Source organism: Papaver somniferum, chromosome 10 (assembly GCF_003573695.1).
Source record: "Papaver somniferum cultivar HN1 chromosome 10, ASM357369v1, whole genome shotgun sequence".
In the NCBI taxonomy this organism is placed as follows: domain Eukaryota; kingdom Viridiplantae; phylum Streptophyta; class Magnoliopsida; order Ranunculales; family Papaveraceae; genus Papaver; species Papaver somniferum.
Window position 1 is genome coordinate 22600110 of NC_039367.1, and position 18557 is coordinate 22618666.

At 35.0% G+C, this 18557-nt stretch overlaps 1 protein-coding gene across 1 annotated transcript; it reads left to right on the forward strand.

Moving 5' to 3' along the window:
- Nucleotides 1-17147: 17147 nt before the first annotated feature.
- LOC113315394 (uncharacterized mitochondrial protein AtMg00310-like) lies at nt 17148-17744 on the forward strand. Its single transcript, XM_026563679.1, has one exon. It carries the CDS (start codon nt 17148-17150, stop codon nt 17742-17744), a length of 597 nt encoding a protein of 198 aa, XP_026419464.1.
- Nucleotides 17745-18557: the final 813 nt, after the last annotated feature.

Sequence of the window (18557 nt, forward strand, 5' to 3'; positions counted from 1 at the left end):
GTGGCACAAACTATGCCACTTCGACCCCACAACATTCCACGAGCTGTGTGGGACCCAGGAAGCCCTAGCAATGGCGCCATATCATAGCCACCCACGAAAATCCTTACTCCTGTGGTCGTTTCCACACCATGGCCTTGCTATAGATCCTTTAGCACAACTATGGCACCGTTTGCACAAAAAGCGCCATGCCACACACTAATTAGGGTTTCGGCATGCTAAACCCTAATTTAGCAAAGTTGCTACGCCAACCAAGCCAAGTAACGTTCCCTAGAGCATTGGGATTGATGTGGCAACAAGTCCAATGTTGCCACGCCACATTTCGGGTCTAACACCAATGTGCCAAAATCTAGCGGCCATGGCTACGTCAGGCGCTACTTGCATCATCGTGCCACTGGCATGCGCCAGCTATGTCAGCCACGCCGCCGTGCCACAGCACATGCTAATTAAGGTTTCGATACGCCAAACCCTAGTTTAGCTAAAGTCGCCATGCCAACTAGGTTAAGTGATTCTCCTAAGGCCTTTAGTTTAACTTAACAACAGAGCCAATGTTGCCAGAGCCATATTTGGGTTTAACACCAATATACCAAAACAGCTTCCACGACTACGCCACTGGCATGCCGCTATGCCATGGATACGCCAGAAGCCACTATGCCAATGGCGCCACTTTGCTATACAACAAGATATGGCCATAATCAATGACCATCCTTTCTCACGAGATGCAATCTCAACCATCCGAATTCGCCACCGAACTAACAGACTTGTGGCAAGTTTTAGGCGACCAGCCGTTTAAATTTCGTGGCCATGGCTACGCCAGGCGGCACTTATACCACCGTTCCACTGGCATGCACGAGCTATGCCAGTCATACCGCAGTTCCACTGGCATACACCAAAAACGCCACTGTACCATTACCAGGCGCCAATAGAAGGTAGCCATAATCAACAGCTACCCTTCCTCATGAGATGCAATCTCAGCCATCCAATTTCGCCATTGAACTGGTGGACTAGTGGAAAGTTTTAGGCGACCAGCCAAGACGTGCCTAATAGCATCACATGTTATTTTCCCGCGGCAAGATTCTTGACTTTGACTTGCCGCACATAGCAACCTGCTACACGTTTTCCACGAAAACACTCGAGACATCAAACATGTCACAAACTGGGGGATACTCATCAGGGTATTGGTCTGGCGGTTTACAGCATGCGGCGTGCAATTCGCCCGTTATAAGAAAGTGTCATGAAGCGGGACAATTAGTGGCGGCAAGAAGTAACGGGTGTAAACGGATCCACTTCCTTCATCATGGAAGCATGGGTTTCTGACAGTTATACGTTACTCTATTCTTCCACCACTCAATCGTTTCTACTTCCTACGAGACCAGGGTACGTTTCAATATGAATTGTATAAATAGGCTTCACCTATTTCCACCAAATAACAAGTTTTTGGTTGGCAACAACATAGTATCCAGAAATCACCAAGAACTGATAGCTTTTCACTCTGCAAGCCAGTTCCACTTTCTGATACAAGTCATAAAACAAGCCACATCTTTAGAATTAACCATTCTGGTCTCAACACTCTCTTCGCTTCCCTCCCTAAGACCAACCCTTCTCCTTCACTTTGTGACCGAAGAAAGCCTGGAACGAACATTTCTTGGTTTAAGCTAGGATTGTACAGATTGATCTCTCGAATCAAAAGTACTCCCGTGCAGTGCATTGTTTAGGGTTTTGATTTGTTTCTCATCCACATACCCAAAATTACCAAAACCAGCAGAAACAGTTTTCACCCACAAACAATATATCTTTCTGGGAAGAAGAGGATGCGGAATCCGAGGTAAAGAATTTGTCAGTTAATCGTTTTCCTGTTTAAGAAAATCCTGATCTTATTGCATATATTTTTCTTTTGCTTAACAAAATTTGTAAAAATTGATGTTTATTCCATTATGTGTATATGGATGTGTGTGTGTATGATTCAATTGTTTCCGGTCAAGAAAAACTATTGTTTGATATCTTTCTTATTGTTTGGTATCAAGTGTTTTTGGATTAAAAACAAAATTTTGGTGCAATTTTTCAACCTTGTTGTGTTGTTAATGGTGGAGAGGTCTATTCGGAGAGAAAAGTACCCTAATTAGGCGAAATCTCTTACATCCGCTCGTTTAAAGACATCTGCGGGATCAAGAAGCTCTACGAGTACCGTTGGTGGGAAACTAGATAATTGCAGTATTATTAGTTTTCGATTTTATTTGATTGACTAACGGTTGTTGAACTTTGATTGCACCTAGTTTGTTTATTCTTAAGAATCTTCTCTTCTGATATAAGATTCACTCAAACTAGATCGAAGTGTCGACGGGATCTTTAGAACTGTTTGTAGATCTAAAGATATCTCGTGATAATCCATTGTTAACAGACTCCATTCTGTGCATGATTGATCACAAGAGATTCAAGCTGTGGTGTGCAGGTGTTTATTGAAGATTTAAGAAGATGTGAAGACAAAGAAGATTTCTTATTGGTTTCATAATATTTGGTGTGCAAAAAACTTGATCGGTTGGGATCCAACTATAATCAATTTATCCTTGATAGATTGGATTGATTAGTTGCGTAGATTGGGTTCACTATATAGTATCTTGGTACATCCTATATTTGATTGCAAAATCTAAACTCCGCTATTTGGTAGTTATTGGATAGATAGATCTAAACCCGACAAAAGAGTTTATTGGATTAAACAGAAGAGCCTTTGTCTAACTCATATCACTGAGATTGAATAGAGTTGTTACCGAACAAATTTTTTGTTCCTTTACTGTTTGGAATACGAATCAAAGGAGTTGTTCCAGTGCGTGCACTTATTGAATGTCGGAAGCGCAGGGATACTGAAGAAACTAGGTGAACTATAGGTTTAGTTGCTTGGTCTCAACTATACAAAGTTGGTGTGATTTTGTATAGTGGCTTAATCCTGAGAGTATTCAATTTTGGACTAGGTTCCGGGGTTTTTATGCATTTGTTGTTTCCTCGTTAACAAAATCTTGTTGTGCCGTTTACTTTTTTTTTATGCAATTATAATTTTTGTTATTATAATTTAAAATAAATTACATAAACGTTAACTCCGTATTGATAGTGATCCTATAAAGTTTGGCTAAGTCCGAACCTATTATCAAGTAATCACACTTTGATTGTTGTATTTTCTCGATCTCTTACCCATAGACGATCACACAAAGTGTGAATACCGATTCGTTGTATTGTCTCGACTCAGTCCATAGGAAATCACTTTCGGTAAGAGGACTTATAGGTGGAAAAGTTTAAGATTATGGTATATTTGGGTACCCTCATTTTTCAATAAGGAATTTTGTAGGTACTCAACAAGCAACAAAAAGTGTCCACCTGGGAGAAATCACTAGCGCGGAACAGGCTGAGTGTATGGGACTGTGGGAAGTTGTTCGATAGGCGAAAGAGCTAAAGATGGACAAAGTACACTTTGAGTTGGATGCAAAAGTAGTAGTAGATGCTGTCAACAATTTAAATGGTTCCATTGATTGGAGGCTGCATCATTATATTAGTGATATTAAGGAATTTTTTTTTTCAGTTTTTATCTCCTGGAAACTTTATCATGTTCCAAAGGAGAGAAATAAGTTAGCCGATATCCTATCTAAACTAGCTAGAGTAGATAGAGTTACAAATTTTTAGGGTAATCATTCACCTCATGAGATCAGGAATCAGTTATATATAGATGCCTCCCATGTGACAGTCTAAACTCTTCTATTCAATAAAATCTCTTGTTTCAGGAAAAAAAAAGCCTAAATATTATAACCGAATTTTAGAGAGAGAAAACCAAGGGGCGGTCAAACATCATCACCATCCTTTTTCCTTTCAACTTCCGGTTTTCCATCACACGCGTGTCTCTTCTTCCAACTCACTCAACAAACCAATAAATTTGTGGGTTTGTTCATCCGTTTTTCTTGTTTGTTGAGTCCATAGTGGGATCAAAATGAACAAATATTTGATTCTAAAGATTGGGATGAAATGGACGTCAAGGTAAGTGCTAAAAGAGAAGCTAAAAGGATGTCTAAGCTTGCTAACAATCCAAAACAAACAGACCCCAAGGTAGACGAAATTGCTTAGGATTCGGTCTTGCTGTCAACGCAAAACATAGAAAAAAATCAACGGGATTTGGTCTCAAAAGATTCTTTGAAAAATCTTAAGTAGGAATTACTGGATAGTCCAGTTCTAGTAGACCCAATTAATGGCTAGTCCACCCGTGGAAAAGATTTACTCTCTAGTCCAAAAACTTCGTGGAGACTATAAAGTGTATTTTATAAATTCCTAAAACACCCTTCAAGGTCTAATTAGTATCAACACATGTAAATGTTACTAGTAGTATGTTACTACATACTAGATCAATACGGTGATGCTACATATTAATATGTACTGTACTAGTAGTAACAAAAATATCTTATTGTTACTAGTAAATTATATAACTACTTTACTATACTAAACTAGTATACTAGTATACTACTATAGTATAGTATACTAGTATACTAGTAAACTAGAAAACTAGTAGTATCAATACATAACAATTTTTTTTTGATATGTAGTATCAATACATAACATACTACATATCAATATGTAGTATCAATATATAACATACTACATATCAATATGTAACATACTACATGTCAATATGTAGTATCACTACATAACATATTACATATCAATATGTAGTATCAATATATAACATATTACTACTAGTATACTACACACTACATATTACATACTAGTTACTACTAGTATATTACATACTACATATGTTATTACTACATACTACATACTAGTTACTACTAATTACTACTAGTATACTACTAGTATATACTACTAGTATACTATACTACATATCAATATATAACATACTACATATCAAACATACTACATATCAATATATAACATACTACATGTCAATATGTAGTATCAATACATAACATACTACATATCAATATGTAGTATCAATACATAACATATTACTACTAGTATACTAGTTACTACTAGTATACTACATACTACATATGTTATTACTACATACTACATACTAGTTACTACTAGTATATTACATACTACATATGTTATTACTACATACTACATACTAGTTACTACTAATTACTACTAGTACACAAGTATACTACATATGTAATATGTAGTAACATATGTATTATTATGCGTAATGTTATATACTAGGGTTAGTAGAGTAAATTTACTCTTTTCAAAAAAAAATGGATTAGGGAGTAAATATTTTTTGGCGCTGGACTAGCCAGTAACTCGGGTCGGGTTTTCTGGACTAAACAGTAAATCCCTCAAATCTTAATGACTCGAATTTGGAAGCAAAATTGGTTTCCAAAAATCACACGGATCCATATTTGGAAGAGAGAATATTTCCAAGATTTTTCAGAGAGTTATGACGTTTTTTTTTGGGACAATTAACATATTTGAATTCATTCAAATCAAAACAATGATCACATGTTCGCTTACAAAAATAATAAAAACATCAAAATAAAAGATAATCAAGACCCTAATACAAATAAGGACATCAACTACAAGTACATCGCGAAGAGAAAGAGCAATAAACTGCAAAGATATCCAATTTCTTCTTATGTATAAGGGAGAGATGACGTTAATATGCAAGGAAAGCCAAGTGAGTTGGTCTGAAAAGAGGACATTTCTGCCCATGAAAGTTCTGGTTGTGTTTTGAGTAACCATAACCCACAAAATACAAGTGTTTTATTAACCGGATAGACTTTAAAATCATTACACATAGCCCATAAAATTATACATAATTATTATACATAGTCCAAAATATTAAGATGATCATTAAATCACCAAAAAAAACATATTTAATTATCTAATTTTCATAATTAATTTTATGTAAGATATTTAATATGATTAATATTTTTGAAAAATAATCAATATTCTCAATCAAATTTGGTGCAATCATGATTGAGAAAAAAATCATCTTAGAGAATTTCTTTTATAAATTGTGTTATGGAGTTTTAGGAAAATGGTCCTATGAAAAGAATCAAACCCTAAATTAATTCTGCTTCAATTGATGTTGTTGTAGAATTATAAAAGAACAATTATAACTAATTTGAAATATGATGAAGTATGATATAAAAGAGAAGTTAAAGTTTATTTTGATTTTGATTTTGAGCAAGAAGAAGAATTTTAAGTTTTAATTGTTAGTAAAAATTAAGACGTGTTTGGATTTTCATTTTAACTTCTACTTTTTGGGTTACTATTAATAAATGTGTGGGCTATATTTAAGAGAAGCAAGAAAGAGAGATCTGAGTGAGTCAGTCCGAGTCGTGCTCTGCAACTCGGCGATCGAAACGGTGACTTTTTTCTTCAGTTTTTTCTCGTTCTCTGTGATTTTTCATCATCAATTCAGGTGAAAAAATCGATTCAGGTGTTAGTGAGAGCTAATTCCTAACCATTTTCTTCAATTAAACATCATTAATATGTCTTAAACTGGAAATCGATTGAGGAAAACTCAAATTCTCGATCGAAATCTGAGATTTCAAAAAAAAAAATTAGCCCAGAAAATAATTTTGTCCCAATGATTCTTTGTCCATCAGTGTTTATCCCTGTTGAGATTATTGATGAGAGTGTTAATAAATGTAGGTTTAGCTTGATTGGAAGGCTGGATTTTGTGAAATTGAAGATATCAGTTGCAGAAACAATTTTAAGGAAGCAATGGACTCTTACAGGTAAATGTCAATTCATTCCTATTGGAAAAGGCTTTTTTTATTATCAAACTACAGAATAAGGTGGATATGAAATTTGTGTATGAGGGTTTCTGGGAGGTTGAATCTCAATATCTGAAACTTCGATATTTGGAACGTGATTTTAAGCCAGAGCAACAAAAATCTACAAGTGCTTTTGTATGGATGTTATTTCCTGGTCTTAGTAGTGAATATTGGAGAGTAGACATTCTTATGTCTATGGGAAATGCTATTGGTAGACCAATTCATAGTGATCCTACAACTTTGAAAAAAGAAATTGGATATTATGCTAGCATTTTGGTGGAAATTGATCTTGCAAATAAAATTCCAAATAAGGAAGTAGTTGAACCGAAGTACTGTAAATTTGAGCAAGAAATTAGAATATCCGAACTACCTAATTTTGTAGTAAGTGTAAAATTGTGGGTCACTTGGTAACTGAGTGCAGAGTTGCAAGGAAGGAACAGAATCAAGGAGTGAAGAATAACAATGTACAGAAACCTCAGTGGAGGTACACTCCAAAAAAAGTCACAATTCAAAGCTCAGATGGATTTGATATTTGTTTTCCTTCTAGTTCCAACTTGGAGGCAAGTAAAGGTTATGTTGAAGAAGAAGTGGATGCAATAATTCATCCTATTCAGAATATTACTCCTTCACTTAATAAGGAGAAAGGTTTTACTAGTTTACTGGAGTCACCAAATGATTTTCCTACTTTATCCGTGAACAAAATTATTGATGTGGGTGCAAGTGTGCAGTCTCTACATTATGTTATTGAGATACCATCTAACATAATAGTTCCAGAGCAAGTTAATAGTAGAGATGCTGAGCCTAAACAAGGAGCAATGAATGTCTCAAATGAGGTATTAAAAGCTCAAGTTTTATCAAATATAAATACAGAGGTAACAAGTTCATATGGATGGAAGGAAGTAACTAGCTCTAATCCCAACTTCAGAAAAGTGAATAACATTCTTAATTCAGGTAAAAGTTTTGCTTCTCCCAGTAAATTTCAAGCTTTAATAGAGGTTGCTGAAAAAAAGGATCAAATTTTTTCTAAAGTAACTAGCAAACCTGCTAAAGGGAAAAATGCGAAAGGTGTTCCTAATGTTATCACTAGGAGGCAAGCAAGTACTTCAGTTAAGTCAAATGTTAGTGTGGGAAGAACTAATACCTCTCAGTTAACTCTTTCTCAATGAAAGTACTATATTGGAATATCAGAGGCTTGAAAAGAATTCAAGCCAAAGATAAATTGAGGAATTTAGTAAAAAAATTTAGTCCTTCATTACTATGGGCAGCTGAACCAAAAATAAAAGTTTCTAGTAGTGGAATTAAGTGTTTGAATCTAGCTGGAATGAGCAAAACGATTATTCATAATTCTAGTGATACTTCAAAGGGTAATATATGGCTTTTTTGGAATTCATCTTTATCTAGACCAGTTGTGGTATCATCTTCAAGCCAACCCATTACTGTTAAAGTTGGAGATGTGATGGTAAATGGAATTCATGCAGCATGTCTTACTGTGGACATAAGAGAATTATGGGAAGAGCTGTTTGATGTTAGTCAAATGAATTACCCATGGATGATAATTGGGGACTTCAATGTATTATTGAGTTATGATGAAAAATTTGGAGGTAGAAGACCACTCAAAGTGTCAATGCAGGATTTCAGAGATTCCTTAGAGTCATCTAATTTAATTCAAGCCACAAGAACTAGAATCAAATTTTCTTGGTGCAATAATAGAGCTGGAAAAAAAATAATTTTATCTGATCTTGATAAAGCATTCTATAACCTTAAATGGTTGGAAAAATTTGATGGTTGGTCTTATAAAGTGGGTATCAGAGGCACATCAGATCATGGTCCCTTATTTGGTTATGTTATGAATACTGTTAAACCTGTGAATGCTCCTTTCAGATATCAACATATTTGGATTTCTCATCCTGGTTTTCTTGAAGTAATTATGGATGCATGGAATGAAGAAATATCAGGTAATCCAGATCTTTCGTTCTTAAATAAATTGAAAAGACTAAAACAAATATGAAAGACGTGGAATTGGGAGGTGTTTGGTGATCTCAGAATCAAAGTAAAAACTACATAAGATGAAGTACTTGCAACTTCGTTATTATCTGATGCAGATCCTGAAAATATTGAATTACTTAATAATTTGGTTACAACAAGAGGAAAACATGAAATTGCTTCTCATCAATATAATGAGTTAATGAGAGCTAAATCTAGAGTAAAATGGATAAAGGAATGTGGTGCTAATACATCTTTTTTTCATGCATCCATAAAGTTAAGGCAATCACAAAACAATATTACAGAGCTGGAAAGTACAGAGGGCAATGTAGTTACAGAACAAGCACAAATTGAAAATATTTTGGTGGCACATTATACAAAGAAATTTGAGCACCAGAATGTTACAATTCCTGAGGAGATAATGGGAGCAATTCCTAAGATTCTAAATGATGAAGACAATAAATTTCTAGATGCTATTCCCACTGAAATGGAGATTAAAGAAGTTGTTTTTGGCATGAATCCAAATAGTGCTCCAGGACCAGATGGATTTCCTGGATGTTTCTATAAGTTTTCATGGGAAATTATTGGTGGACAATTAATTGAAGCAATTCAATACTGTTAGAATCACAGGTTCATTCCTAAAGGATTAAATTCCAACTTTCTATTTCTTCTTCCTAAAATTCAGGATGCAAGAAGAGCAGAGCAATATAGACCTATTGGCTTAGCAAATTTCATTTTGCAAGATCTCCACCAAAATAATTACTACTAGAGTAAGTACTTTGATTGAGAGATTAATATCTCCCCAACAAGTTGCTTTTATTAAAGGGAGGATTATCCACGATAAAATTGTGTTAGCTTCTGAAATGATTAATGAACTGAACATTAAAAGAAAATGAGGAAATATTGGACTTAAACTGGATATAACTCAAGCATATTATTCTTTGAGTTGGGATTTCTTGTTTGAAGTGCTTAGAAGGTTTGGATTCTCTGAAATTGGTATCAGTTGGATCAGATATTTTTTTGAGTCTGCAATGATCTTTGTACTTGTCAATGGTGGCCCTTGTGGTTTTTTTGGTGTTGGGAGGGGCCTTAGACAAGCTGATCTTTTGTCACCCATATTATTCATTCTTGGAGGAAGTTCTTAGCAGAAATTTATAACAACTGGTGCAGGAGGGCAAAATACAAGCAATGGTAACTAGAGGTAACTGCCAACCTTCACATTTAATGTTTGCTGATGATATATTCATCTTTTGCAATGGCCACAAGAAATCTTTGGATAAATTGATGAGCTTATTAAGCAAGTATCAACTTTCATCTGGCCAAGTTGTGAATAGAAACAAAAGCAAGTGTTTTGTAGGGGGAGTTTCAAATGCAAGAAGAAATGGGATTGTTGATTATCTGCAAATGGAACTTTCATAGCTGCCTAATACTTAATTGAGTGTTATCTTGAATCCTGGTAGAGTAAAATCATATCAAGTTTGGGGGATGGTGGAATTGATGCAGAAGATGTTAGCTGGATGGATGGGAAAGTTATTAGCTTTTTCTGCAAGATTAAATTTGGTAAAACATGTTATGTGCAGCATACCCATATGTAATATGGTAGTCTACAAATGGACCAAATCTGTTATAAAAGAATGTGCGAAAATTATCAGAAATTTCCTATGGTCCGGTGATCCTGCAGTTAAAAAATTAATCACTGTCAAATGGGATGAAGTAAATGCTCCAATAACTGAAGGTGGCTTGGGATTAAGGAGATTGGAGGTGATGAATAAAGCTATGTTAATGAAACTTTTATGGAAAATTGAAACAAAGGAGGTGAAATGGGCTCATTTTATGAGTGCAAAGTACAAGAACAAGAAGAATGAATGGATAGCATCTTACAAACAATCCTATGTTTGGTCAGTGATTAAATGGGTCATTGCTGAAGTAAATGAAGGCAAAAGATGGATAGTGGGTGATGGAAAATCAATTTTTGTATGGCAGAACAAATGGATCAAGTAATATGCTTTAATTGAGAGACATGCAACTAATCATTATGTCCAGGTGAATATGGAGCTCAAAGTAGCTGATTTAATTATAGATGGTGTATGGAAAATTCCAGAGCAAATGTTCAATTTTTTTGAAAGAAATGAAGTACCAGTAATTGGTGGTGTCCTGACAAACTGATATGCGAGAAAGATCTCAATGGAAAATTCTTTGTTTCCAATGCCGCTCAGCAAATAAGAAATAAATATCCAGTACAGTCTTGGGCAAAGAAAGTATGGAGTCCATGTATACATCCCTATACATCTACCAATTTATGGAAAATTCTGAGAGGAGCTTGTGTCACTGAGGAGTCTGTAAGGGAAAAAGGTTTTATGACAGTGTCAAAATGCTATTTGTGTGGCAATGCACAAGATACAATGGTTCATATATTATGGAAGTGTACATTTAGCACAATGATATGGCATTGGTTGGGAGGTATCTTATGCTTTATTAATCCTTCATCTTTTGAGGATGTTCTGAAAATTGCTAAGCGTAAAATTTGTGCAATTCAAGAAGTCAGGTATAATTGTGCTTTCAAGGTGATGGTGGAACTCTGGCATACAAGAAACAAGAAGATTTATGAGAATGAAGAGCCTAACATTGAAAAATTCAAGCAGAGGATTATGTTTTATACAAGGGAGTGTGGGATAAGAATGAAAGGATCCAAATGGGGAAATATGTATGATCTCCAAATTTTACTTCAGTTTGGAATTAAAGGAATTACGACTCATATGACTGAAGTAAAGCAATGTTTTCTCAAATTACCTGCAAGAGGATAAGTTTTGATATGTTGTGATGGAGCATCACAGGATAACCCTGGAAATGCAGGTTTGGGATTTGTGACAAGAAATGATCAAGGTGGATGCTTGGGAGCAGCTTCTGGAGGTTTGGGGGTAGCAACAAATTATCTAGCAGAAGTAATGGTCTTAGTGGTTGCTGGTGAATGGGCTGTGAAGAAAAGGTATGAAAATGTTTGCTTCGGTCTTGATTCTAAAGCAGTTTTGCTAGCTTTCAGCAATGATAGAATACCCTGGATTGTTGTGAATAGATGGAAAAATATTAGAAAACATATATCAAGGATCACATTCATACATTCATATAGGGAGATAAATTTTTCTGCTGATAAAATGGTTAAACAGAGTGTTTTACTTGCAAGAGGGACTGTTACGTATTATGAAGACAAACCAAATTTTCTGCTTCAGTTGGAAAGTGAAGATGGTGTGTACTTCAGATTCAGTTCTTGAAGAAGTATATGTTGATGTATAGATGCTCTGTTTTGCAAGTACAAAGTAGTGGTTTTTTTTGCTCTTTTGTTTATCTGGGCTTACTTGTTGGGTTCTTTTTTTTTTTGGGGACTATGCCTTGAAATGGGTTTGGCCTTATTGTAAGTTATATTTTTGCTTCCTTTGGTAATAAAATTTCATGATTTAGAAGAAAAAAAAAGAGAAGCAAGAAAATACTACACCTCGACTTTGGAAATACAAGCTAACTCTAATTTGGAATTCATTTTGGAGATTCATAACGAGCGAAATTCAAAAAGTTCTTTTCTAAATAAAGGAACAGCCAAAATGGGTATGGATGAATTGGATTCAGTTGGGACGGAAAGAAACTTTCTTTCCTTGCAAGATTGGATGCCATGAAATCCAAGCGGGACGTTGCTCTCCTAGCCAGAGTGATGTTGGACGGTAAAACTGATTTGGAGGAGAATATCTTAGAGGATGCTTCTCCGAATATTAGGAGTTTGGACCTCAAAGCTCAAAAGGGTAGGTATCCTAGGCCTACTCAATCTAGTGAAAATCAAACTCAACCTCCACTAAAGCTTGTTCGTGGTAGTTATTCTTCTGATGAAGATGAAGATGGCGAATTTTATGACCGTTATGAGAATCCAGACATTATGATTACCATTTTCTCCAAAAACAAACTATATAGAATTAGTGATCATAGAGGAAAATTGAGAGGAGTTCGTACTTAACTTAGATAGTTTTTTTCTTTCTTAAGTGATGTTATTACTTTAAAGTTTTAATTACGAGTCTTTTGTCTTGGTTCTTCGATCCCTTGTAATTCTTGTCATTACGTTTTTATCTTTAATAAACTTTTGGACTAGGCAAAAAAATAAAATAAATAGATATGTTAGTGAAGTATATTTTTCAAGTGCGGCACTATTATTTCCTCGAAAAAGGATGAAATTCCAAAATTTTGAAGCGACCTGCAGCCGCCTAAAATACTGCATTATACAAAAATCTCGTCATTGAAATTTGACCAATTAAAAAAAGGTACTACTTGCTCCGTTCTTGACTCGAGATACCTTTATGGCTTTACAACACCTATGGTTATCATAATTTGGTATTCATAAAATTTCTTTTTTTACCCCACCCATACGTAGCTCCCTCACTGGTTTTCAGTTCACCATGTCTGAAACTTAATCATTCTAGACGATTACGTCTTATTGGATGTTAATTTCCTTCTTCTTTGCCAAATTCAATCATGATGTATTTAAGGTAAAACCTAACTAACTGTTAATGTCATATTTTATCCGAATAATTGGAAGGGCTAGTAAAAAGAAGATTTGATCTTCTGATAATATCTAGGCACAGTAATGATTCTAATAAATCATGTCATGCTCTTCCATTTGCAAAGATGGTGCTTTAAGAGTCTAAGAATCATGTGGTTGCGTTGTGGAGATTTGTATGCGAAATAGTTGTTTATTGAAATTCCTCATAGTGTTTTAAGCTTACATTATTTTGTATATACTTGCATGGTGCTTGTTTTTTTTTTTTTTGATGATTCAATGTCTGGATATGGCTCCGTTTATGACTTAGCACAAGTCAGATGTCAGAGCATTTATTTTAGTTTTAGTTACATCTGACTCGCGAACTGACTCAGACCTAACTCCTGACTCGAACCAGTTTTAGTTAGAGAATAAAATGCCTTAACTCATGGGACAAAGTTATTGACTCTTTTATATTTGGGATCATTTGAGTCAGACGTGACATAAAAAAACAAACACATAGAACCATATCCAAATGATTCAGGTAATTTCAGTCAAAACCCACAAATTAAATTCAAATGAGTCAGATAAAAATAAAATAGAAAATGATGTTCATGAGATACTCAAATGGTTTGTTGGTGGGAGTAACCAAGGTATATCTATTACAGTGAAAACTGAGAACAACTTGGGACAATAGAAATTCAGGAAAATGATATTTAATTTTGTTTGGTGATATTAATTTTTTGGAGAATTTCTTTTAGTTTTAAACATGGAAATATTTTCCCTGGTTAAATTGGGGCATGTGCCACTTAATTGGGGTCTATGAATTTATTCATCCACCCCATAAAAAATGATAAGGAGTGTCTAAGTTTGATGAAACTACCATTTTATCCTCTACTACCAATTTATCCTCATTTAATCCTAATAACAAAAAAAAACTAAATCAAATCAAATCACTTTCATTTCCATTTCCATCAAAATTAAGAATTTAAAATCAAAAACATTGTTGATAATCACCAAATTCACTAAAATAAGTAATTTTTCGTTTTAGCTCGAATCAAGTACTTTTCTATTAACCCAATCCTCTATAGTAGGTTTCAATAACATGTAATCATTCAAAAAATACAATTTTTTTAAATCAAAGTTTTTTTGGTTTATAACAATAGGTCTACGTCAATGCATTTGTAAACCGATTTCATTTAAAAACGGTTGTTGTTTATGCCCACAAAGACCGATTGTTCTGGATGGCATTCTGGTCGGAGGAAATTGAACCAGAATCGGTCTACGTTAATGCCCACATAGCCTGATTTTGGTATGGAAAAGATAATTGTTTTCCTGTGTTTTTTTCTTTTTGTTAGAATCGGTTTACACGATACATATATAAAAACCGATTCCTAAGAAGAAAAGTTCTGTAACTTTAAGAATCGGATTACATGTATATATATGTAATCTGATTGTTAAGAAGAAAATTTCTTTAACTTTAAGAATCGGTATACATGTGCATTACAAAAGCCCGATTTTAGGAATCAGTTTATGTGGGTATTGATCAAACTCCGATTCTGGGTTCACATCATAAGTTACAGAAAACCCAACCCAAAATCGGTTTACAAATGCACTAACATAAACCGATTATAGATCGAGTCTTTTGAAAAAAATTAAAATTTTTACAAGTGGTGATTCATAATTAATCTAAGAATTAACTTGATTAAACACTTTATAATTTTTCGAATTAGCACTAATTAAAAAAGGGCATATGAGACATTAACAAAAATAGTGGATAAGGAGTTTACATGAATTACTTCTTAATAACCCTATTTTATCATGTAGCAATAGACCCTAATCAAGTGGCAGGCCCCAATTTCGCCCGGATATTTTCTCGTATTCAAATCTTTACTAATAAGATTTTATTTTTGGGTTGCTAGTCACTCGTGCCTTATAGGATGCCTGGCACATGACTTACACAATTTGCAAAAGTTTACTAATAAGATTTTCTTTTTTTCTGAAGCATGGCTCAGGATACTGATTGTACCTTCATTAGATTCTTTTTTTTCTTCCAGGTTCCAATTGTACCTTTTTATTTACATCCTCGTAAACTCAACTTATCTTCTGATCATTCACTCTTCCATCCCGAAAATGTGATTGTTTTTTTTTTTGTCGTGGCTATCTTAACACTTAGCAGGGGTAGTTTTTTTTTGTTCTTTTTTTTTGTTTTTTTGAATGGGTAGTTATAGTATAAGCCTGCTGGTTTCGAGGAATCGATCACGGCAGCATAAGCCTACCCCGGCCGTGAAAGTGGAGCACATGGGAAAAATTATCTTACTAATAAAAGCATGCTGATACAATTGTATATAGACAGTGGTTGATTTGCTTTAGGAAAAATGCATGTTGGGTGGAATTGCATTCATAAATATACACCAGATTTTTCTCCTCCAATGACTGCATTCATATAAGTATATACACAAACTTTAACCTCATTGTTAATCTCTCTCTTCTCTGAAACAGTGCTTTACTGAGAAAAAAGAAAAAGAAAAAAACCAAAAGTTTTCTCTACTCTTCCGACATGGAAGAGTAATCTCCTAGACTTATTGCCTGGTGCACGGGATTGAATCACTAAGAAAAAGAGATGGAACCTGGTGCACGGGAAGAAAGAATTTGGAGAAGCTTCTGACTTATTGCCTGGTGCACGGGATTGAATCACTAAGAAAAAGAGATGGAACCTAGTGCACGGGAAGAAAGAATTTGGAGAAGCTTCTAAATGATCATTTTACAGATATTATGTCTACTACCAATCCTTCCAATGAAGAGGAACTTCTAAACTTATTGCCAGTATACATATCTAAAGCTGATAATATGGCTCTCACACGTATCCCAGATGAAACTGAAATTCTTAACACCTTGAAGATGATGTAGCCATGGAAATCACCCGGTCCAGATGGATTTCCACCAATTTTTTTTCAAGCAAATTGGAGCACAGTTAAGGATGATGTTATTAACATGGTTCGAAGTTTCTTCATATCTGGCAGAATGCTCAAAAAAAATGAACAAAACAAATCTGTGCTTAATTCCAAAATGCAAGCTTCCTCAGTCTCCGAGTGATTTGCACTATGTAATACAACATACAAGCTGATATTGAAGATTCTAACTAAAAGTGCAGCTCGACAAAATAATTTCTCCCATGCAAGCGGCATACGTCTCAGGTCGACAAATAAGTGATAATATCACTTTAGCTCATGAATTAATTTATTGTATGAGAAGGAAAAAAAATAAAGAATGGTTTCATGGCTCTTAAATTGGACATGTCCAAAGCTTTTGATCGTGTGGAGTGAGTCTTCTTGAAGAAGGTTATGAAGCATTTGTTTTTCTGCAGCAAATGGTGTAATCTAATTCAAGAATGTGTTAGTACAACTGAGATACAAGTTCTTCTAAATGGTGCACCATGCAAGGCATTTAAACCAACAAGAGGGATACGGCAAGGAGATCCCATCTCTCCTTATTTATTTCTACTCACAATGGAGGTATTTACTCGGGCATTAGCACAGGCTGAACAACAAGGAAAGATTCAGGGTATTAAAATCGCACGAAAAGCTCCACAAGTGACTCATCTGCTCTTCGCGGATGATTGTCTTCTATTTGCAAAAACTGACATGCATAAAGTTAATAATCTGCTTCAAGTGATTAACTATTTCAGTAAGATATTTGGGCAGCAGATTAACTTCCAGAAGTCAGCAGTGTTCTTCTCTAAACAGGTTCATCCTAGGCACTACAGAATGCTCTTGAGAAGCCTGGAAATGAAGAAAATGAATCTGGATGAAAAGTATCTTGGAATTCCACTATTCCTAAACTGAAAGAAAACAATTTCTTTTAGATGTCTAGTGAATAAGATGAAGACAAGGCTTACTAGGTGGAAAGGGAAATTTGTTAATCAAGTGGGTAGATCTGTCCTTATATCCTCGGTGTTAAACACCATGCCGTCAAACCATATGGGGATCTTCAAGATACCAGATGCTACAATTAAAGAAGTGAACAACGTGCAACTGCAGTTCTGGTGGAATAAATATGATGGTAAGGGTTTAGAACTAATTGGATGGCCTAATGTCTGCAAACATAAACATGAAGGTGGTATGGGATTTAAAGATTTAAAGTGTTTAGCATTATTGGTAAAGGCGGCCTGGAGATTAATCCAACATGAGAAGCAGCTATGGGCAAAATCTATGAAGGAGAAATACTTTCCTAATACATCAGCTTTACATGCTAAGAAAAAGAAAAACAGTACGTGGGCTTGGCAGAGTATTCACAGCAGCATGGATTTTTTGAGACAATTCAGTTTCCGGGTTGTTGGAGATGGCAGTAGAGTATGCACTTGGTTGGATAACTGGATACCAGGAAGACAATCACCACCAATACCAGCAGCAGATATTCAAATTGTGGAGCAGTACAACCATGTTAGCGAACTGATTGATCAGAAAACTAAAACTTGAAAGGCATAGATTGTTCAAAATCTTTTTACAGAAGAGGATGCAACAAAAATATTGCAAATAAATATACAACATAACTCTGAAGATAGATTAATGTGGATGTTGACACGTAATGGGGTGTTTTCAGTGAAGTCGACTTCTAGAAAGTGGTTGAATTGAAGAATGTAAATAGTACCTTCGATGAGGAAGCAGCTAAGCTCTGGAAAAAGATTTGGGCTATTCCTACTCTGCCAAAAGTTAAGCATTTCTTATGCAAGCTTACCAACACATATTTCTAGAAATAGATAAGCGAGATAAACTCGGCTCGAAATAGCAAATGCGTATAATCGAAGTTTATATAGCAATACGGCTTTTGTCTCAAGATAGGAGATAGAGTAGATATACTTTTGAGTGGTAGATAAGTTCAATTCTCTACATACCTTTTAGTCGATGAATTTCCACCAGTTCCTTGAGTAGTTCTTCGTCTTTGCATGATGAACGCCATGGACTCTAGAGCTGAACTACACTTTCTATCCTAGTTCGAGACTTATCTATATGTAGACTAGAAATCAAGAATTATAGTTTTGGCAACTAAACTTGACAAACAAGCTTGAGATAGCAATGCTTGCGAGTTCGACCGAGCAGTGCTCTAACAATCTCCGCCTTTGTCAATTTTAGTGACAAAACTATCAATACATATGGAATACAAAATAAATAAACTTTGCAGCTTCTCTTCCAAGTGCATGATCTCCTTGGTTCTTCAACATTACTCGAAATCTTCGTCACTTCCAAGTACTTCAATGATTCCAAAGATATTCAATGCAGCATCATCGTTGT

Bases quoted from the DNA above. Each gene is read 5' to 3' on its own strand.
- LOC113315394 (XM_026563679.1), top strand. From the start codon at position 17,148: ATGAAGACAAGGCTTACTAGGTGGAAAGGGAAATTTGTTAATCAAGTG.